Here is a 23,944-nt window from a genome sequence, read left to right on the forward strand (position 1 = left end):
TTACACTGGGCCCACCTGGAAAATCCAGGCTAACCTCTCTGTTTTAAGGTCAACTGATTAGTAACCTTAATCGTGTCTGCAAAATCCCTTTGGCCATGTAATACAACCATCTAACAGAACATAACCATGGGTGTGGCACTGGGGGCAGGGGTCGTGGGGTCAAAATTCTACCTAGCACAGGGTATTTTATATATAACAGAGTATTGTTAAGAACATGGTCTTTCAAGTCGGATACATGCCAGGTTTGAATTCCGGCTCTACCACTTACCAACTTCGTGACCTTGGGCAAATTACTCAGCCTTTCTAGGCATTAACCATAAAGTCAGATAACAGGAATTTCTAATTTAGATGCTTTGAGCAGTAGCTGGTACCAGGTAAGTTCTCAATAAATGTTAACTGCAGTTTTACTGGTGGTGCTGGTGGTTGTGGAGGGACTTGCTAAGTGACCCTGCTGCACATTGACCTGCATCAGAACACTTTGGTACAGTGCTGTCCCGTAGGACTTCCTGCAGTGGTGACGATGTTCTGGATCTGTGCTCTCCAGGAGAGCAGTTAAGCTGCGGCTATTGAGCACTTCAAAGGGGGCTGGTGCAACTTAGGATTCCAGATTTTCATTTATTTACTTCACATTACTTTTCATCTAAATAGGCACGCGTGGCTGGTGGCTACCGAATTGACAGTGCAGCCTAGCAGCAGCGCTAGCGCGCAGCGTCGGCTTTCACTTGCATTTGTCTATGTTCCGGTTCCATTATGACAAGTAAAATCTTGCAGAGTGACGTGCCTATAGGGCAAATAAGTCAGTAAATATTAGCAATACTTTTACATAACTTGAGGAGGAGAGAGGGCTGTTTTCTGTTTGGTTTTGGTTTTTTCCAGTATACAGACAGTAACATGACTTCTGAAATTCACGGTAGAAAGTAACATGGCATATTACCCCATAGTTTATGGAAGGAAAAAAACAGGGAAGGTGAAGATTGATTTCAGTGATTTTTTTTTTAACCTAATTGATTCAAAAGAATGATTAGATTTACGTGGCAGTGTTTGAGACCCTCAGCATTGAGGACATGATGTCTTTTCCAGTTTGCGTTAGGCCTGTTCTCAGAAGTTTATTGTTGGAAAGCAGTGGCAGCACTGGGACTGTTTACTCTGCTCTGGAAGCTTGTCTGTTGCTTTTCTGAGACGGTGTTCTTGCCTGTGAACTTCCTGCTTTTACACCAGCATGCATCCCGTCTCTCACCTCACATTTTTTTTGTTTAACAGTCAAAATGTTCTTGTCCTACACAGCTCGGTTTTGCAAAGCCCGTTTGAGCAAAAAGTATCTTTGTTCGCATTCAGCAGCAGCTGCTTCCACTTAAAATAAGTAATAATTAAGTCGATTTATAAATTGGATATTTCTCTAGTGGCAGTGAAAATTACATAGCTTTTGGACTTGAATTGTCTAAGTTGTGTTTTGTTTTGGGCTTTGTAGCCAGCCTGTCTCGGTCAGCTTTCCTGTGTCAGAGGTATTATGAAGACTTGGATGAAGTCAGCTCAACGTCATCCATTTCCCAGTCTCTGGAAGGTGAAGACACACGGGCATCCTGTAAGGATGACGACGCAGTGGTCCAGGTTCCCCGGCATGCTCCCGTGGTTCGAACGCCTTCCATCCAGCCCAGTCTTTTGCCCCAGGCGACTCCTTTTGCTAAATCTCACCTGATTCATGGTTCGCCAGGTGTGATGGGAACTTCAGGTAAGTAAACAATGAGACAGGAAATGATCTTTTTTCCCTAAGAGATCTCTGACTCCTGAAGGAACTGTAACTGGGTTTTATATTATCACGCCCATAAGTTATGGGTTCCAGCCCATTTCTGTTAATATTCTAGGAATTACAGGACAGATTCAAGAGGTGTGTTCCCCTTGAAAGTGGTTGGTAGGACCTGAGGAAGAGGAGACCCTGCAAGGTTCACAGTTACTGCTTTCCTGTGGAGCACAGCTCGTGCCTTTCACGTCCCACCTCATTTCAGCTCCTCCACTGTAGCCATATTGTGCCTCAGAGCTCAGCAGCCAGAAAGCTCATTGTCTGTGTTGGCTCGCTGATGGGACCTGTGTTGTGCTGTCACACCTTCAGTTCAGAGCATCAGGACTTTGTATTGCAGTGACTTCTAAGAGGACAAAGCCGGGCATGAGGTACCAGAATGGAGAGATTTTATGGGAGGAGAGCAGGACATTGCTCTGTTTTGGCACAAAAGTTATATCTTGCTCAGTGTCAGAGGAAATGATCATATGAAGTATTTTCACTAATAGAAGTGGGCGGGCAAATTGCCTGCAGCATCTTTGAAAGATAAAGGTACCAGCCTGTCAGTTTGCCAGTACTTTTCTGTGTTAGTGCTTAAGGATTTTTAATCTTAACGTTTTCCCTGCAACCACACATGGAGAATTTACCATTTTAATTTTTGTGTTTTCTTCTTCTCTGACCCACTCTCTCACTTAATTTATCTTTTTTCCTCAGTGTCTACACCTGCTAGCAAAATTATTCCCCAAGGGGCTGATAGCACAATGCTTGCAACAAAAACCGTGAAGCATGGCGCCCCTGGCCCTTCCCACCCCATCTCTGCTCCCCAGGCGGCCGCTGCGGCAGCCCTGAGACGGCAGATGGCCAGTCAGGCGCCAGGTAAAAACATCTGTGCAGGGGCTGATGGTGAGCTGTCTGAGCCCCAGGCCAGGACACAGGTGCCAAGAAACGGTGGGCTCTCTTTGCTGCCCTTCAGAAGAGAAGGCTGATGTGATAGGTCTCTCACCTTTTGGGGGAGAGAGTTCTGCGAAGGCAGAGGCTTCGTCGGGAACTTTCCTTTTAAGGGGCGGTATTATCTGCAACATTCAGTTAAGTGGGAGATCAGTGGGGTTTTTTGATGGAGTTGTTAATCCCTACTTTTGAATAATGTCTGCTTTAAGCCCAAAATTAATCTTCGCAGTTAGATCACCTAATAACATTAGAGTTGTCTGATGGTATCTTAAGGATCCCAGCCACCCTCTGAGGTGGGTATAAGTGTGCCCATTTTGCTTTTGAGTGATGTAAGGTTTGGAGAGGTGAAGGTCACCTGACCAATACGTAACAAAACCCAGACTCCAACCCTGTGTTCTTTGTATCGTAGTACAGCTTTTTCTTAAGACTGCAAATTTAAGATGGAAACTTGACAGATGAAAACTCTAAGGAGCTAATCAGCTTTTGCATTTTGTCAGTGGTTTGTGGCTATCCGGAATTTTCTACATTAAGATTTATAGGTAGTTCGCCTTGGGACCTCAGTTATCACTGGCTATCAATTTTTACAAGCCAGTGGTTCTCAGCCAGAGGCTATTTTGCCCCGCCCATCTCCCCTCCAACAGTTGGCAGTGTTGCTGGCATTTAGTGGGTAGAGGCCAGGAATGCTGCAAAAAAAAATCCTAAATGCACAAGACAACCCCACAACAAAGGATTATCCAGCCCCAAAATGTCAATAGTGCCAAGGTTGAGAAACTCGGCTATAAATCAAATATTTTTGTTTTAGCTGAATAAAATTATTTTTTAGTTCTATAACTGCTTAGAACACATAGCAATTTAGACTAAAATTTTAAAAGACTAAAAAGACATGATGGTTTTATTTAGACAAAAAAGAATTACCATTATATAATAATAAAAGATTTCTAGGAAAAGTTCAAATATTAAAACCCTTATTAAGCCATCTAAAATAGATATGAAAGAGCAAAAACCGGATAACTTTAAGGCACTTTTGAGCCGTCTGAAAAAATAAGAAACCTTTGATGTTTTAAATATTGGTTGGACCAAGCAGAATCTTAGCATTGTGCTGAACAGGCCCAAAATCAAGCTGATTGAGTTGGAAGAGATCTAAGAGCTTTGCTTAGGCCTTCTTAAAAGTTAATTATGCAATATCATTAAGTCTTGGGCTACAGCTTTAAATTATAAGACACAAAAAAGGAGACGTGAAAGCTGACAAGCCTAAGATAGATAAGTAGATGTCAAGTCAATCCCTGTTGCCATTCCTTAATTCAGGCCTTTTGGCCTCATTTTTCACATTTTATTCATCGTGTCTGTCTCACTAAGGCATGAGCTTCTTTAGACAAGGAACTATGTTTTAGACATTTTTTTGTATTCCCAGCACCTGAGTCCGACAATAATAAGCTCATGCGAAAGAACAGTTGAATGAAAATGCACGATGGATGGCAGAAGCCCTTAGTCTGAACACTGCTAATCCTAGCTCTTTCTGCCCTTTTCCAGGGCAAGCCAACAATATGGCAGGTATCTCAGCTCTGCTGTATAAAAGCTGGCTAGGGAATTCCTTTTTTCTAAACTAGTACATTTGATTAAATTGCGCAAAGCTTCACCAAATAACTTTTGTGAATGGAGTAGGCCAGGTGCTCCACTGAACACAGTGCTGCAGAACAACCTAAATTTCCTTTATATAATAAGTTTGCATTCTGCTTAAGTTTGTGTCCCAGTTATTCATTATACCTGGCTAGAATTTTTGATCCTTTACTGCAGTTAACGTGCCTTTCTCTTCTCTATTTAAATAGCTGTCAGTACTTTGACCGAATCAACTTTGAAGAATGTCCCTCAAGTGGTAAATGTGCAGGAATTGAAGAATAATCCTACAGCCCCCTCTGCAGCGATCGGGTATGTTACTACTCTTCACTGTGTTGAAGCCCGTGAATTATTCTGTAATAGCGGTGAACTGCCTGCAGGGAGCAGCATTGCCATTGTCAGAGTGTGACTACTTTTCCTGCAGAACTTTAGGTTATAGGAGGGGTGGAGTGGACAGCTAATCTTGGGTACACAGTTGGGTTCTCAGGAGATTGTCTTCTTCAACCGGCAGTAACAGTTGCCTCATAAACCTTCAAAGTCTTGGTGATATAAACTCAGTATGCTGTTTGCCATGTGTAAGTCTACATAGGATATACATTACGGTTATTAAGTCAGGTAAGGTGTAGGGTTTGATTTTTGATTTTTTTTGTTTTTTAATACTCTTGGGGCTCCTGAGTTGGCACCTCGACTCTAATGCAGACTGTTGATTCTGAAAACCCCGTGATGATCTTGAGACTGACGGTCTCTCCTCCCTTCCTTCCTCTCGCCGGGCATTCCTGTTCTTTCAAGTTTCTCATACCTTTTGTATGAAAAAACAATCTTTTAAAAGGCACCAGCTCTGTTTGGAGACTTCTAGCTTGTCTTCATGCCGTATCTGAGGGCCAGATCATTGCTGCCAGAGCTGACTTTTCTTTTTTTTTTTTAATTAATTTATTTATTTATTTATTTTTGGCTGTGTTGGGTCTTCGTCTCTGCGCGAGGGCTTTCTCCAGTTGCGGCAAGCGGGGGCCAGTCTTCATCGCGGTACGCGGGCCTCTCACTGTCGCGGCCTCTCTTGTTGCGGAGCACAGGCTCCAGACGCGCAGGCTCAGTAGTTGTGGCTCACGGGCCCAGTCGCTCCGCAGCATGTGGGATCTTCCCAGACCAGGGCTCGAACCCGTGTCCCCTGCATTGGCAGGCAGATTCTCAACCACTGTGCCACCAGGGAAGCCCCAGAGCTGACTTTTCTTAAGTCTGAATCTGTGTTTAGAATTCAAGTCATTGACTCCGTGTCACTGTTCTGGGCAGCACGATTCATAGAATATGCCTGTGCCCTGTTGCTCTGCGTATTTTGTAGCCAGGAACTCTTCAGTGTGGCTGAAGAGGGAAGAGTTGTGGGCCGTTTCCTCAGTCTGAACGTAGGGATCGTGAGGACCAGTGTCATTCAGGCAGTTGGAGTCTGGTACCCATTACTAGTCCAGCGGTGAGAAGAACAGCCACAGACCCTGTGTTTTTCCGGTTTGCGTGAGCTCTCTCCTACTCCCCTGCCCCCAGGTCAGCTCACTGTTCTGTTTTGGCTTTATCGAGTGGCCCTGCTGCACTAGTCCACTGGCCTCTTTTTTCCACATTGGTCCATTTATCAACACTGCCAGGAATTTCTCAGTTATCTCAGGGCCATACTAACAGCCAAAAACAAGCCTACTCGCTTTCCTATCTTGTAGTGACCTTGAAGCTTTGGTATGCTCTTTAGACCAAGATGGCATTTGTGGTCGTTGTGAACTTCTCAAGGGAAAGAACTATGCATTAGAGTTTGGGAATTATAGCCAGATTCCTAGTGTAGGGTAGGCAAAGAAAAGCCACTGCAAGGCAGAATATTACATAAGACAGGAAAATCCAGCTTAACAGTGAAAGAAATATGGTCTGGTATTTCTCAGATATTTTAGCTGTTAACCATATGTGAGAAGCACCTATTGGTGATTTCCTTTATCTTGTCTCAGGCTTTGTTTCCCTCCAAGGTTCAGCTGAGTTAATCATTGATAAGGGCTTTGTTAAAGGAGCAATGCTGAATTTGCCCTTTTTTCTGACTTAAGAAAAATAGACACAAAAGTTAAAAAGGAATCGAAGAAACTCTCTTCCTTTCCCCACAGAATTAGACTCTGGTCCAATTAACCTGTAAGCCCAGCGTGGTGCCTGGAATGCAGTTCCTTTTTAATAACCACTTGTTGAATAATAGGTGGATCTAAGCATCACTGACAAGTGGAAATTGGTAGTTACCGCCTCCCCCAAGAAGCAAGCTTGAGAGGCAATTACATTCATTATAAAATTACTTTCAGATTCTCTTAAGCAGTAGTTTGGTAAGTGTATTTTAAATATTTAATTTTGCATTTAACTTTTTCTGAGTAATATCTTAAAGAGATTTATTATAAGATGAGCTTACACATTTCTTGCAAATCAGAACTACAGTGAGGTATCACCTCACACGGTCAGAATGGCCATCATCAAAAAATCTACAAACAATAAATGCTGGAGAGGGTGTGCAGAAAAGGAAACTCTCCTACACTGTGAGTGGGAATGTAAATTGGTTACAGCCACTATGGAGAACAGTATGGAGGCGCCTTAAAAAACTAAAAACAGAACTACTGTATGACCCAGCAATCCCACTACTGGGCATATACCCAGAGAAAACCATAATTCAAAAAGATACATGCACCCCAGTGTTCATTGAAGCACTATTTACAGTAGCCAAGACACAGAAGCAACCTAAATGTCCATCGACAGAGGAATGGATAAAGAAGATGTGGTAGGGCTTCCCTGGTGGCGCAGTGGTTGAGAATCTGCCTGCTAATGCAGGGGACATGGGTTCGAGCCCTGGTCTGGGAAGATCCCACATGCCGCGGAGCAACAAGGCCCGTGAGCCACAACTACTGAGCCTGCGCGTCTGGAGCCTGTGCTCTGCAACAAGAGAGGCCGCGATAGTGAAGAGGCCCGCGCACCGCGATGAAGAGTGGCCCCTGATTGCCACAACTAGAGAAAGCCCTCGCACAGAAACGAAGACCCAACACAGCCAAAAATAAATATAAAAATAAATAAATAAATAAAAGATTACTATTAAAAAAAAAAAAAAGATGTGGTACATATATACAATGGGATATTACTCAGCCATAAAAAAGAACAAAATAATGCCATTTGCAGCAGCGTGAATGAACCTAGAGATTGTCATACTGAGTGAAGTAAGTCAGACACAGAAAGGCAAATATCATATGATATCACTTATATGTGGAATCTAAAAAAAAAAAGGGTACAAATGAACTTAACAAGACAGAAATAGAGTCATGGAGGTAGAAAACAAACTTATGGTTACCAGGGGATAAGGGGGGGAGCGATAAATTGGGAGACTAGGACTGACATATACACACTACTATGTATGAAATAGATAACTAATAAGAACCTGCTGTATAGCACAGGGAACTCTACTCAATACTCTGTAATGCCTATATGGGAAAAGAATCTAAAAAAAAAAGAGGAGTGGATATATGTGTATGTATAACCGATTCACTTTGCTCTACGCCTGAAACTAACACAACATTGTAAATCAACTACTCCAATAAAAATTTTAAAACAAAAGCAAACAAACAAAAAAGATGAGCTTACACATTTCTGTCGTTGGTATATCTTATGTTCATTGGCCTCATCCCTTATATTCATCTCCTGTTTTCAAGAAGAGGGTTTATCTGGAGCAAAGCCATGGCTATCTAAACTCCTCTCCAGTGCTCAGTCACTTGATTCAGTAGGTTCCTAAGGGGTGTCTGCCATGAGCATGATAACACCCTGGGTATTTGCGATCCAGTAGTGAGTAAGACATACCAGGTCCCCGCTTTCACGGCACTTAGATCTTAGCAAGAAGACAGCCACTAAATGACCCATTACATCGACAGTTCTCTAACTGCAGTATAATGAGTTGGATGAAGGAGACGTACAAGGTGCTAAGAAGGCACACAGTGAGGCCATCTGGTTGAATCTGGGGCTGATGAGGAGGTTGGGAAGGAAAAGGTGTTTTAGCTGAAAGTTGAGCAGTGACCAGAAGCTGCCAGGCAGAGTGGAGAGAAGATTGTTATAAACAGAGGGTGCAGGATGTGTAAAAGCCCAGACCTGGGAAAGGACAGAGCATGTTTGAGGTGAAGGTGAAAGAAGGCCAGTATATCTAGAGACCTGGCAGGAAATGGAGGATGAAGAAAGCAGGGCCGAATGAGGTTAGAAATACGGTGGGATTTTTGGTTGGTTGGGTTTTTTTCCGAAGCACACCGGATAGACCATTCCTTTCAGGAATTTTGGCATTCGTTTATTCATTCTTTCTACAGATACTTAATGAGCATTTCCTATATGCCACACACTATTCTAGGTGCCGGGGATAAAGCAGTTAACAAAACAGATTCCCAAAACCGCCCAAACCCTGCCCTTGTCACAGAGAGACAAATGGTACGTAAAATATATAGTATTTTAGGTGGTGATAGGTATGATGGAGAAAATTAAAGCAGAGAAGGGGTTTAGGGACTGTTGTCTGGACATGGGTTGCAATTTTAAATAGGAACAAGGAAGGCGCTATTCATACATGGCTAATGACTAAAATATCTCAGAAATATCAGACCATATTTCTTTCACCATTAAGCTGGATTCTCCCATCTTATGTAATATTTTGCCTTGCAGTGGCTTTTGACACTTAACATTTGAATAAAGACCAAAGACCAGAGAGCAGGTCGCATGAATATCCTAAGGAAGAAAGCCCCAAGCACCGGGCCTGTAGTGAGAGCATGTCTGGCAGGTTCAGGAAGGAGCCAGACAGCCACTGGTGGCTGGAGGGAGAGGGAGAGCGGGGCCGGGGCCCAGGATTACAGGTCTTGTAACATCTGGTAAGCCTCGGTCAGGACCTGGCTGACCAATGGATGTTGAGCAAACTGATCTGATTTATGTTTCCTTTATTAAAAGCAATTTTAGCAATTTTTTAAAATATTGGGGCATAATTAACACACAGTAAAATTCACCTTTTTTTAGTGTAAAATTCCATGAGCTTTGATAAATGCAGACAGGTCTCTTGGCCTATGGTTTTAGCAGGAAGCTTCTGGTTCTTATATTGAGAACAGATGAAAAGGGCTGGAGTGAGGAATGGTAGAAACAGAACAGTTAGGAAGCTTTTTTTTTTTTTAATTGTGGTAAAATATATGTATAACAAAATTTATTAATTTAACCATTTTTAAGTGTACAGTTCAGTGACATTAAGTACATTTACAGTGTTGTGTAACCTTCACCACTGTTTCCAGAACTTTTTCATTATCTCATACAGAAACTGTAGCCATTAAATAGTAACTCTTTACTCCCCCTTCCCTCTAGTGTCTGGTAGCCTTTATTCTACTTTCTGTCTCTAAGAATTTGCCTGTTCTAGGTACATCATATAAGTAGAATCAAACAGTATTTGTCCTTTTGTGTCTGGCTTATTTCACTCGAATTTTCGAGATTTATCCATGTTGTAGCGTATGTCAGAATTTCATTCCTTTTATGGCTGAATAATATTCCATTGTATGCCTATGTCCTATTTTACTTATCTGTTCATCTGTAAGTTGACATGGGTGTTTCCCCTCTTCTTGTACAAGTATCTGTTGGAGTCCCTGCTTTCAGTTATTTGGGGTAATGTTTTAGGAGTGGAATTGCTAGATCATATGGTAATTCTGCATTTAGCTTTTTGAGCTAAATGTAGTTCAAACTGTTTTCCAAAGCAGCTGCACCATTTTACATTCCCAGTAGCAATGTATGAGGTCCCAACTTCTCCACATCCTCACTAATACTTGTTATCGTCCATCTTTTTGATTATAGCTATCCTAATGGGTGTTACATGGTATCTCCTTGTGGTTTTGATATGCATTTCCCTTATGACTAATGAATGATAATTGGGTGTCTATTCATGTGCTTATTGGCCATTTGTATCTTCTTTAGAGAAATGTCTATTTAGATCCTTTGCCTGTTTTTTAATTGGGTTATTTATCTTAATTGTTGAGGTGTCATATTCTTTATGTAATCTAGATTCAAGTCCCTTATCAGATACATGATTTGTGAATATGTTTTCCCATTCTTTGCGTAGTTTTCACTTTCTTGATAGTGTCCTTTGGAACAACAAAGTTTTTAATTTTGATGAAATTCAGTTTATTTTTTTCTTTTGTTGCTTGTGCTATAGGTGTCTTACATATAGGTATGTGTTTAAGAAACCATTGCTTAATCCAAGATCATAAAGATTTATTCCTGTGTTTTCTTCTAAGTTTTATTGTTTGAGTCTCACATTTAGGTCTTTGATCTGTTTTGAGTTAATTTTTGTAAATAGTGTGACTTTGTGGTCCAACATCTTTCTTTTGCATGTGGATATTCAGTTATCCCAGCACCATTTGTGGAAAAGACTCTTTTTTTTCCCCCTTTTAATTGTCTTGGTGCCCTTGTCAGATTGATCAGTTTTCTAATGTTAAACCAATTGTTGGTAATGATGTATTGTCCTTTTTTTATATATGGTTGGATTCAATTTGCTAAAATTTTGGTAAGAATTTTTTCATGTCTTAATGAGGGATATTGGTCTGTAGATTTTGGTTTTTTGTAATATCTTTGTTTCATTTTGGTATCAGAGTAATGCTGGCCTTACAGAAGGAGTTGGGGAGTGTTCCTTCCTTTTCAGTTTCCTAGAAGAGTTTATGTAGATTTGTTATTATTTCATCCTTAAGTGTTTGGTAGAATTCACCACTGAAGTCATTTTGGCTTGGAAATTTCAGTTTCTTTAGCAGATATAGGACTATTCAGCTTATCCACTTCTTGAATGAACTTTGGTAGTTTGTGTCTTCCAAGAGATTTGTTCATTTCATTTGAGTTGTCGAATTTATTGGCAAGACGTCTTTTGTAATAGTCACTGATTATCATTCTTTTAATGTGGATAGAATTCATAATGATTTCACTTCCCTCTTTCCTGTTAGTGGTAATTTGTGTCTTTTTTTCCCTCATCAGTCTAGCTAGAGGTTTATCAATTTTATTGATCTCAAAGAAACCAGCTTTTGGTTTCATTGATTTTTTTTTTTCCTATTACTTTTTTACTTGGTCTTTATTATTTCATTTTCCTGCTTACTTTGGGTTTTATTTACTCTTCTTTTTTCTGGTTTCTTAAGGTAGAAGCTAATGTCATTGATTTGAGACTGTTCTTTTCTAATACAGGCATTTTAGTGCTATAAATTTCCCTTAAGAATTGCTTTGGCTACATCCCACAGATTTTGTATATGTTATTTTTCATTTTCATTCAGTTCAAAATACTTTTGTTTTTTTTTATACTTATGGATTATTTTAAAGTGTGTTATTTAGTTTCTAAATAACTGGACATTTTCTAGATATCTTTTTGTTATTGATTTTCAATTTAATTATTGTGGTCAGAAAACATGCTTTGTATGACTTGAATTCTTTAGATTTATTCAGACTTCTTTTATGGCCCATAACTGGGATCAGCAAGGTTTTTTTTTTAAGGGCCGTATAGTAAATATTTTAAGTTTGTGGGACATATAGTCTCTGTCTCAACTACTCAACTCTGCCATTGCAGCCTGAACGCAGCTGTAGACAAACTGTAAATGAATGGGCATGGGCTTTGTTACAGTAAAACTTTATTTACAAAAACAGGCAGCTGGTCTTTGGTCTGTAGTTTGCCAGTCCCTGACCTAGAATATCAATCATCTTGGTACATGTTCTGTGTGCACTTGAAGAGAACATGTATTCTACTCTTGTTGGTTGGAGTGTTCTATAAATGTCAATTAAGTTAAGGTGGTTGATAGCGATAATTTTCTGTCTGCTTGTTCCATCAATTAATGAGAATGGTGTTGGTATTTTCAACTATAGTTGTGGATTTATTTTCCTTACAGTTCTATCAGTTTTTGCTTCATGTTGAAGTTCTGTTATTAGTTGCATAAATGTTTAGGATTGTTACATACTCTTGATGAAATGACCCAGTTTGTCATTACAAAATACCTCTCTTTCTCCCTTGTAAGATTAATTGCTCTGAAATCTACTTTCTCCTATGTTAATGTAGCCAGTCCAGCTTTCTTTGTTTAGTGCTAGTGTGGTATAGCTTTTTTTCCCTTCCTTCTATTTTAGACCTATCTTGTGTCTTTATATTTAAAATGGGTTTCTTGTAGACAGCATGTAGTTGCATCTTTTTTTTTTAAATCCAATCTGACAGTCTATGACTTTTAATTGGAGTACTTAGGTCATTTACATTTAATGTGATTATTAACATGTTTGGGTTTTAATCTGTTATATTGCTATTTGTTTTCTGTCTGTCCCATTTGTTCTGTGTTCCATTTTCCCTCTTTTTCTGCCTTCTTTTGGATTGAGTGGTTTTTTTTATGATTCTGTTTTATCTTTTTCCTTGGCTTATTAGCTGTAACTCTGTGTTATTTAAGTAGTTGCATTAGGGTTTATAGTACACATCTTTAACTTATCACAGTCTATCTTCAAGTGTGATTATACTGTTAAAATATAGTAAAAGAATCTATAACAGTATTCTTCTATTTCTCCCCTCCCCACCTTTGTGCTATTGTTGTTGTATATTTTCCTTCTACCTATGTTATAAACCCCATGATATGTTGTTATAAATAGTGATTATCTTTTAAACAGAACTAAATAAGAAGAAAAATATCTTTTCTTTTCCCATATAGTTATCATTCCTGGTGTTCTTCATTCCTTTGTTCAGTCCCAGGTTTCCATCCGGTATGATTTTCCTTCTGCTCAGGGACTTCTTTAACATTTCTTCAGGTTTAGATCTGAATTCTTCCATCTTGTGTGTGTCTTCCAGAGTCTTTATTTCATCTTTGTTTTTGAAAGATATTTTTCTTAAGTAAGGAATTTTAGGTTGACCGTTTTTTCCTTCACTGACTTAAAGATGTTGCCCCACTTTAAACATAATAACTATAGTAATTACCATAACCTTAAAAAAAACTTTCATTCTTCTATTTTTCTTACTACAAATGTTCACTCTAGATAGTATGAAAATCTCAGATAGTTAAAAAAGAACAAAATTTAAATTACCTTTATTCCCACTGCAAATGTTTAATCACTGTTTACATGTTTCTTCATCTTTATTCCATGAAAATTTAGTTTTTTAAAGTAAAATTTGGAGGGAGTTCCCTGGTGCTCTAGTGGCTAGGATTCTGCATTTTGACTGCCGTGGCCCGGTTCAATCCCTGGTCAGGGAACTGAGATACTGCAAGCTGCATGGCGTGGGCAAATAAATAAATAAAGTAAAATCTGAATACATGCTGCTTTGTAACCTCTCAGCTTAATCATGAAACTTAATTGTTAACATTTTTCCATGTCATTATAAATTCTTAACAATCCTGTTTTCATATTTAATATAGGTCTTTTTTAAAGCTCTAATGCAGTTCCAACTTGCATTATTTAAGTTACTTGGCACCTAGACACGCGTGCAAAAACTACAGTTTGATTTAGCAGACTTTTAGATGATATTTTGGAAAGCATTTGAGTCTTCAAAGACATAAAATTTACCAATAGGGGACAACAGTTGGTGGTAACAAGACATAAGAAACTCCTAAAAGTGAACTGATAGCTTTTTTTTTCTCTACTGACTGATATGCAGGGATGTGCTTCTTATGTTGTTACCAACAACGCTAAAATAATTTGACACTTAGATAATTTTGCATGCTTGCAGCCATATCTGTTGGATAAATTCTCAGTTTTAGGACTGCTGAGGCAAAGGAGATATCCATATATGTGAGTGTATATATATACATATAATTTTTATAATTGTTGTCAACTTTCTCTCAGTAGAGCTTATACCAATTTCCCCTTCCCACAAGCAGTGTATGACAATCTGGTTCCCCATATCTTTGCCAAGATTATCAAACTTTAGGATTACTACAGTCTGATAGGTGGAAAAATGAACTGAGAGCTTTTGTTTTCAATATCTTCTATTATTTTCTTTTTCTCTCCTGATTTATTTGTTCAGTTGCTCTTGATAAGTAGTCCTGTCTCCTTACTTGCTTCACCTTTAAATAATTACAAAAAATTCATAGGTCATTAAATAGTTAACTTTAGCAGCTTTCACAATTTAGATCCACTGTGTCATATGTGACTATATAAAAAGATATACATGATAATGATTAAGACTTACCAAAATAAAACATAACCAACTCTGTTGTTTTTTAAGCTCTTTAAAATGTTGAAATAGGTAGAATAATGAGTAGTTGGCCCCTTTCACAACAATAGTATGAATATTTACCTTGTTAAAGTTCATTAGTTTAAGGGACCACTAAGAAAGGGCCTAGGCAACATTTTAATGCTTCACGATCTTAAGTCAATTTTATCATTGTGTGTAGAGTACACAGCCCTCGAATGTGTGTGCATTAGCCTGCCTATGTCGGCAGGCAGTGCTGATAGGGTGTGGCAAAAAAAACCAAAAAAGTGGCTTTCCTGTGTTCAAGGCAGTGTTTGAACGAGGTTTGTTGTGACATTTTTTGATGTTTATCATACTTGATATGTTCACCTCCACTTGTGTATTAACTTTTTTCAGGATGGTCTGGATAATGGAGAGTCAGAGAACTTAAGTTCTGTTGCAGTTGTTTTTCTCCAAGAACCTAATTTTACTACTCTTAGTGACCTGTGTAGCTCCATTCCTCCTTTCTAAAGCAGTGCCCTAGTGTTGGCAGTAGTATAAATGTCATTTGTAGGCTCATGTAGTAAATATATGTGACAGTGCCATTCTCTGCCTGTGGTCCTTTGATTTCTGTTTTCAGCTGTGGAACAGAACATTTCAAATGAATTTCCAGTGATCTCTTTTCAGGTCCATACTGCTAGAAAGTAGAATACAGTCATCCAAAATATGATAATTCCAAGTTTAGTATTTCCATCTTCTCTTGAACATTTCTAGCTGTTGATTTCCATTGTTTTGGTTCATAGTCACGCACAAGTCTTTGAACACGTTTGTTTGGTAGTATACTGTTCTTTTCTGTTTGTGCTCTTGGATCGTGGTGGGTCCGATTTAGTCAGTAGGTTTGTTAGCTGATTGCACTGAGCAGCATTTCTCTGCAGGGTTGTCATATGGCCTGGTGTGTAAGTACTGTGAATCCTAATTTTGTGTGTTTGGGGATTTAGGACATCCAAGAGATTTATAGCATTATCACAAGTAAATAGAACAGTAATTACACTCAGTCTGCTTCATGCATGATTTAATTTACCGTCATGTCGTAACTAAGTTTAGGGTGGAAAAAATGTTCTAAAATTGGGTGATTTGCTGCTTTTCTTTTTATTTGTAGTTTCTTTTTTGCTTATCTTTAAGAAAGCATGAAAGATTTTCATTGCCCTCGTGACTCGCCTGAGCTGCAGCCATTTTTCCACCTAAGTCTGCTGTGTCCGCCCAGGGATTTCTCAGTCCCAGCATCTCACTCACACATTCCTTTTCTCATTGGAGAGTCAGCAGATGAGGGGAGCAGTGTCCCTGCGTACCTGTTTGGTAGAACATCTCAGGGGAACAGGGGTGTGTCTCTTCAGAGAGGCGCACATTTACAGCTGCTTCTCTCTTCAGTAGGAAAATAAAGAGGTTCTGTTTCATTGAAAATAACTGCCTTTTTTCTTCTCTCTGAATCTAATAAAGTTTGTTTGGGAAGGTTCCTGTATTATTCCACGAGAGTATCCTGAGGTGACTGTAAGATTATTAAAATGTTTGATAATTTTTTTCTATGAGGCATGGGCTTATTTTTGTCTTTCCTCTTCCGAGTTAATCTTTCGATGGAAAATTATTAATTCTCCCTAAATGAGAGTTCTGAAAAATAAAACCAGGGCCTACAATTGCTATTCCTATGCATACTAGTCAAAGTAGCTCTGCACTGAGGACAGATACATTGATGGAAAGAATTGCTCCCAGGAGCCAAGAATAGAGCTTTGCGTTAAACAGGTGATTTTTTTCCATCACATATTAACACTAAGTAATTATTGAAATAACAGTTCCCTGCTTACTGTGTTCAGGGGTAACAAAAGATGGTGAGAACTCTTTCTACACACACTGGATGCACTTTTCATACCACAGCAGAAGTGTAGGTCGGGAACGGAACCGTGGTATGTTTGACTCTCTTGTGTGCTGACATCATGAGCGCTGGGCTCCCAGGGCTGGTTGCTGTGAGAAGCTGAGATCTCTTCTTTGAGCCAGATCGTATACATCCCATAGATCCTGTTGCACATTTTCTCAGGCTTGGAAAACAGAATCAGGAATTCCCCACGTGGTCCGGAATGGCGGTGGGTGTTGGGGAGGAGGTGCATAAGGCTGATTCTCCAGATAAGAAAGGGATCTGCTTCTGAATATTCATAATTTTTTCCTTAGGATTGCAGGAAGAAAATTCATTTTAAGGTCACTGCTTTGACTTTTATGCTAAAGACCCAAATTTCATTTAAAGAATTTATTCTTCAATCCGAAAAATGTCAAATGACTTTGATTAGGGTCCCAGACATCTATATTCTACCCCAAAATTGATATTATTTTTTGCACAGAAGGTTAGCTCAAGGATGAATGTGATTTACACCCAGTCATGCCTTTCTCTTGGGCATATGCTTTGTGTTTTTCAGTTCTTCAGTGCCGTACTCTGCAGCCAAAACACCGCACCCGATGTTGACCCCAGCGGCTGCTAACCAAGCTAAGCAGGTAAATTGCTGATTGTGGCTTTGCTGACGTGACGTGCAGTGACTGTCTTTGTAACTGAAGACAATACTGTACTAAGCCCTCTTGTTGTTTAAATGAACTATAAGTCTGACAAAGACCTGTGATCCTTTTCCCACAATTTATGCCAGTCTTGACCTAGTAGGTCAGTTAGGACCTGATACTGTCTCTGTAGGCCATGTGACATTCTGCACCTGGTAATCTTGGGTCATAATTCTATATTTGTATGGGGTATCTGTATGGAGTTGAAATTTACTTTCATTTAACATTGTCTTAGTTAACCCATACAACAACCATATAGACAAGACAGGTGTTCAGCTATGTTTCACTAATGAAGAAGCCAGGGCTCAAGTGACTAACGCAGGCTTCCACGGTTTTTATTAAACGATGGAACCAGAGCTGGAACCCAAGTCTTCCAGCTTCTGCCTGTCCACTGCTTCGTTCATTGTCCCTTTCGGTGTCAGCGTCCAGGAGGTAGGTTCTCTTGCTTTCTCTTGCAATCCCTGTTTTTCAGACCTTGCATCTTCAGTGATGTTTGTTATGTCTACTTTCAGGCTTTTGCCTGATAAACATTGTCTCTTACAAAAATAGGTTATACTGTAAACAGTTAAACAATCCAGAAGAAAATAATAGGAGATGGCTGAAAGGTAGATCAAGCTCTCTGAAACTTTCCCTAAGAAAACCTGGTTTCTCTGCTACTCATCTCTGTCTCTAGAAATAATTGTAGACTGTGTTTGAGATTGAACATCAGAACTTGCCTATTGTGAGTTCTCAGACGTGGCTCTCTACTCCTTAGCTTGCCGTGACTTAACATGACACTTAAGCAGTTAGCATTTGGTCTTTCTTCTGGAGTTTTCCATGTTCACCTTGGAGGACACATGGTAAGGCACAAATCCTCTTGCCTTACCAAGAGGAAAGGAACATTGACTGGAGATGGATAAGTTGAACAGTTTTGCTTTCTAACCTTATTATAAGTTTTATTGAGAGCCAGGACCTATTTCATTCATTAACTTCTTCCTTCATTTGTGTATCAAATATCCCAGTGCCTTTTACGTGCCAGGTGTTGTGTTAGGCACTGAGGAAATAGCCACAAGCTAAACAGGCATGACTCTGTTTTCTTGGTGCTTGTACAATATTCCCATCTCTGACACGATCTTACATGTGGTAAGCATTTAAAAATACTGACTTAAATTGAAACGGAAAAAACAAAATTAAATAAAAGTGTTTGTGCTTGCTTATTTTAAATTATGTTATCATTTTACATGTTCCTTTATTCCAAAGGCTCGTTTGTGGTTTCACATAAATGTCTTGCTCCTGTTACAGGGATCTCTGATAAACTCCTTAAAGCCGTCTGGGCCCACACCAGCGTCCAGTCAATTGTCATCTGGTGATAAAGCTTCAGGTAAGTTTGCACTTTTGTTTTAGTGAAAATAAAGGTGAAAGATACGCTCCACAGTAGAGTTTATTGTTGTAGATCACAAAGGCAGCTTGATGTGAAATCAAGTACAGTAAAGACATATTTGAAAGGCCTCAGTTGATGTAGAATATCCAGGAAATTAGCGAGCCCTTCAGCAGCTCTGTAGACTTCTGAAATATGAGAGCAATAGGAGAAAGCCTGCCTTTAAATGTTTTTCCTAAAAAGGAGCACCTGCCTTGCTGGATAATCAAAGTTTAGAGAGGAGTGGATCAGAACATTGAACTCTATTTCTTCTACTACAAAGGAAAGAAAAACTCTCTGGGTTTACAAGGACAATTCAAAAGCTGGTAAAACACAGAAAGTAAAATGGATCTGTTACAATATAAGATCTCAGAGTAGATATAATTCAGTATTAAAAGACTGTGGCTTCACGTGCTTCCAACACTCACTCAGGCGTAATTACTCTTAACCGAAATTAGTTTTTACAGTCACCAGAAAGTGCTCTGACCAGGCATCCACGCCGCCCTAGCCCACTTGACCTAGAAGTGTGCTGACACGTCGTGCCTAGTTTAATGTGGGCTCTTCCGCAGCTGCCCCTCTTGTTGACTCTGTGTTGGAGTCCACTTCATTTGACATGTGTTACTTTCTGCTACAGTCCAGAGAATGCTAGATTGTGCTGCCCGCAGTCCAGCGTTCTCACCATGCTCTGGACTCTAGCTTTTATTCTGATTCATGCTCTCCAGTGGGTCTTCGAGCTAATAAATTCTGCTCGAGATGCTGAACTTCACACTTTAGCAGCCTGCTTTCCGTAATCTCTACACAATCATACCATCATCCCAACTTCTCTGTAGTCAAATCTTTCTCACTGGATATTGGGTTTATCTTCAGAAGTATTCCTTGCACTCAGAAGAAAACCATTATTGTGTAAGCCCAAGTTGTATTCTAGATTTTGGATTAATGGAGGAGCACAGTTTTTATCATATAAGCCTTCCATGAGAAGGAGGTATATAGCGCTTCTTAACTAGCAGCTAAAACTTTATGCTAGAAGGGAAATTACAGTGGAATTTGTCAAAGACTTTTGAATCATTTAGGATTCAAATTAAGAAATTTGTTTCCATTTCTAGCTAATATTTTAGAAAAATTTTTTGAAAGATTATGTATCTTAACCCCTTTCAAGGATTTTATTGGAGAGTTTTTTGTCACTCCTGAAGTTAAGAATCAAGGACATCTAAGGGGCTTTGTTTTGTGCATGTCTAGGCAGTTAGCATGACTTGCAAAGAAATTTCTAAGATTCATCATTCAGTGATGATTGTGAAATATTCTCTGTCCTTGCTATGTGTTTCCTTCTGTCCTCACTTTCTGGAAACAGACTTTTTTTGAGTAGGAAAATTTCCCTGAAAAGTACTATTTAAGAGTTTGCAAAAACTTTCTTTTAAAAAAAAATGCATTTCTGAAACCTCTATAGAATAATTCCCTTATTACTTAATAATGGAAATACCTTCATTGTTTTTCTGATTATAAAACTATTACAAGTCCACAAAAAGTCTATGGTGTAGAGCTATATAATGTAGAAAACGAAAGCTGCCCTGTAAGTTCCCTGTTCCAGAGATAACAGCCCTCAACGATTTGATGTGTATCTCTTGGGGTTTGATGTGTATCGTTTTTTTAAACAAAAATAGTCATATCCTTTATATATTGATATGTAATCTGTTTCCCCGCCCCCCAAAGTAAATATCGTGTTCATCTTTCCAGATCTGATACAACTCTACCTCACTCACTTTAATGGTAGCCTAAGACTTCACTGTACAGTTGTACCCTGTTAAGTTTTAATAGTATTCTGCAGATAGTTTAGATTGTTTTTAACTTTTCAAGATTATAAGTCAGGCTGCCTTGGACATCCTTGTACACATCACATTGTATTATAGTGGTTTGTTAGATAATTTTACAAATATTTATCCCATACTTACTTAAAGGGAGGTGCTTTTTCTTATTGTTTGGTTTGGTTTGATTTGGGTTGGGTTTTTTGGGTTTTTTTAAAATTATTTATTTATTTATTTTATTTTTGGCTGTGTTGGGTCTTCGTTTCTGTGCGAGGGCTTTCTCTAGTTGCGGCAAGTGGGGGCCACTCTTCATCGCGGTGCGTGGGCCTCTCACTATCGTGGCCTCTCTTGTTGCGGAGCACAGGCTCCAGATGTGCAGGCTCAGTAATTGTGGCTCACGGGCCTAGTTGCTCCGCGGCATGTGGGATCTTCCCAGACCAGGGCTTGAACCCGTGTCCCCTGCATTGGCAGGCAGATTCTCAACCACTGTGCCACCAGGGAAGCCCTGATTTGGGCTTTTTAGATGTAATTCCCCCATTCCCCTCCTCCTTTTAAAAGTAGAGCGATAGGGGAAAGATTGTAGGTAATACCCCAGACTATCAATAAGTAGTTACAGTATATTGAATGTGGGAAGGATGATGGATTGCACTTTTAACTCTCTATACTTCTCTATATTACAGCAATCATATGTTACCTCTGTAATTAAAAAAAAAGAACTATTTAATACAGAAAGTCTATGGAAAATACAGAAATGTGGAGAGAAAGCAAATAGCCATGAAGTCACTACTCAGAGATATTTAGTTAACCTATTTCTCTTCAGAATTTTGTTTTTCCTTTGGTATATATTACTTTTCGGTAATTGTAAAAGCTACTTTTAAAGCCTTAAATTTGAACTGCACTCCAGTTATTTTGACCTCTTTCCTGGAAAGGGGCAAGTGTGGCATGTCCTGGTTTGGAATTGACAGTGACTGAGCCAGAGGGCAAGTTCAGAGACCTTGAGGCAGCACGACTTAGGCAGCACTGCGGCCACCGACTTGTCATAGAAAGCGCGTGACCTGGGGCTGCGCTCTACACGGCACCACGCGTTCGCTGCCACAGAGAATTAAACTAAGATGGTGATTCTAACTGGTTTTTTGTAATGTTCTCATTTTTTTCCATAATTTCAGGACCAGTGGCAACCAAGATAGAGACAGCTGTGACGTCTACCCCATCTGTTGTTGGGCAGTTCAGCAAGTCTTTCGCATTTTCTCCTTCAGGGTCAGTAGTGAACTAAATTTTGTGACATCACCAGCAACCTTACAGATAGCTGTCCCAAATCCTACAATCAGTAGGTATACTTATATGAAGCCAGGGTTCTTATCACTGCAGTGATGCGTTTGATAATAGTGACAGTAGCTTAGTGTCCTAATGTAAATCTGTTTCCCCTTTTTGATTCAAGTTTATACATGTGTTATTACATACTTGCTTCTTTGTTTTGTTTTTTAGGAAAAGCTTCATTTTCTTTGGATAGTGAGTCTGTGGTTGATCAGGTCTATCACACTGAGGTGTGTTCACTCTGACGCCATCTGGGGGCTGGGTGACAAGTGCGGATTGCCTTTGCTGCCCTGAGAGGCCACGTCATATGTGACTTCTGAGAGATCAAGACAGTAGCCATTTGAAAATTTGGGTTTTACATAGATGCGGGGAAATACATTTCTGTTTCATTTTTTAAAAAGTAATGATGGCTATACTTGACAAGTTGAGTCATCTTTAAAAACGGAAGGGTCTTCTAACCCTCATTTCAAAGGGAGCTTTTATTAACCTTGGAAGGAGAGTGCCTTTTCTCTGTGCTGCAAGCACTCATCTTGAAACCTGTGAGAGTCGCCAAGGTGTCCTTCCCCTTCAGGGGTGGAGTTAGGCTCTGTGTGGCTGAGATAAAAACCCACCAAAGACTGTTTTTACTGTGAAGAGTTGCATGTTCAGTTCCATTAGAAAAGCCTCTTAAGCTCTTTCAGTTTATGCTTTTGTAATAACTGGAATCATATTGAACACAATCTCTTTTTCCTGACGTGAATTTGTTTCTTGAGCATCCTTCAACCTGACCCCTTAAGAGAAAGGAGGTGGTTAGAATAGAATTTGAGGGGAGGAAATTATATATATTTTACTGTCAATCGTTATGTTTTCTACTTCCCAAAGGTAGTTTGGAGCAAATTTTAAAGAGTAGGTCAGTGCCAGGAGTTACTGCATCTTTTTTTTTTTTTTCTTAATAAATTTATTTATTTTATTTATTTAATTTTGTCTGCGTTGGGTCTTCAGTGCTGCGTGCGGGCTTTCTCTAGTTGCAGCGAGCGGGGGCTACTCTTTGTTGCGGTGCGCGGGCTTCTCATTGCGGTGGCTTCTCTTGTTGCGGAGCATGGGCTCTAGGTGTGCAGTCTTCAGTAATTGTGGCACACGGGTTCAGTAGTTGTGGCTCGCGGCTCTAGAGCACAGGCTCAGTAGTTGTGGCGCACGGGCTTAGTTGCTCCGCGGCATGTGGGATCTTCCCGGACCAGGGCTCGAACCCGAGTCCCCTGAATTGGCAGGCAGATTCTTAACCACTGCGCCACCAGGGAAGCCCTGGAGTTACTGCATCTTTTAATCTTTACTTCTGTGAACTGATAGTCTTCTTGCCATTTTTAAAATAACCTGAAAAGGTTTGGGTCATTGGGTCAATGGCTTACCTCTATTAGATAAAATTTCTTCACCAAGTTTGAGACAAAGAAAGAGAATTGTTTTCTTTTTTGATGTGATGAAATGTTTAACACATCTTCTTAGGTGGTCTTGGTCCATTTGACGAAGCCAATGATGGGTTAAAAAGAAAACCCGAAGTCCAGTCCTTACCATTACTTACCATATTTGGTATGCTTGGTCCCTTATATTTTAAAGCTGTATAGTTTTAAATTTGCTATTTGAACTTTTCTCACAGTGAATAGTCTGTTCTGGCTCAGCTTGTGCTGAGTTTTCTTCTTTGGCCATGGTGTCTTCATTCACGGTGTAAAGAAAATGTACAGAAAGAGAGGAGGTGACGAAAAGAGTCAGAAAAGTTTTTGAGGGCAGTTTCCTGGTGGTCTAGTGGTTAGGATTCGGCGCTTTCACTGCGAACGGCCCGGCTTCAGTCCCTGGTTGGGGAACTGAGATCCCGCAAGCCGCGAGGTGTGGCCAAAATTTTAAAAAAAGAAAAGAAAAGTTTTTGAACCAAATTTCCGAGCCCAGAACTAAGCATTCTGTCAGAACGGCAGAGACAGTGGCTCCTGTTCCGCGCTGTCCGTCGTCTCCCTGTGGCGTGCACTGTCCTGACGCGCTCTTTGGTCTCGGGCTGGGTCATAGAGGTCCTCCAGCCTGTCTCGTCTTCCTCACTCGGTGGGCCGTCTGCTCTGGCCACTCTCCCCACAGAAACATTCCCAGTGCGTTTCTCCTACTCCTTTGCTTTCCTTGGAATAGATCCCCACCCAAGCCTCCACCATGGGAAGCCCAGCCATTCCTCCAAGGTCTTCTCACCTGCTTCTCCCTTCTTACCTCACCCACAAATTGCCTCTCCCCGCTTAGAGAGCTTGTGATGGCTCTGCTGCTTCAGAGATAACGTGCTTTTACTTTGTTGACGTTTATCTTCTAGATTATAAGTCCCTTGAGAGCAGTTTGTGTGA

At 39.9% G+C, this 23,944-nt stretch overlaps 1 protein-coding gene across 3 annotated transcripts in view; it reads left to right on the plus strand.

Annotated features, from left to right (window-relative positions):
• NUP214 (nucleoporin 214) overlaps positions 1–23,944 on the plus strand; it is a 102,364-nt gene that overhangs the window by 43,807 nt on the left and 34,613 nt on the right. For all 3 annotated transcript variants that reach the window (XM_057548327.1, XM_057548328.1, XM_057548329.1), the window contains 6 exons: positions 1,469–1,729; positions 2,489–2,650; positions 4,549–4,648; positions 16,955–17,030; positions 18,369–18,447; positions 21,449–21,539. In XM_057548327.1, coding sequence (XP_057404310.1) covers positions 1,469–1,729; positions 2,489–2,650; positions 4,549–4,648; positions 16,955–17,030; positions 18,369–18,447; positions 21,449–21,539 — 769 coding nt within the window. The remainder of the gene's footprint in view (positions 1–1,468; positions 1,730–2,488; positions 2,651–4,548; positions 4,649–16,954; positions 17,031–18,368; positions 18,448–21,448; positions 21,540–23,944) is intronic.

The sequence above is a fragment of the Balaenoptera acutorostrata genome, chromosome 6 (assembly GCF_949987535.1).
Source record: "Balaenoptera acutorostrata chromosome 6, mBalAcu1.1, whole genome shotgun sequence".
Lineage (NCBI taxonomy): Eukaryota > Metazoa > Chordata > Mammalia > Artiodactyla > Balaenopteridae > Balaenoptera > Balaenoptera acutorostrata.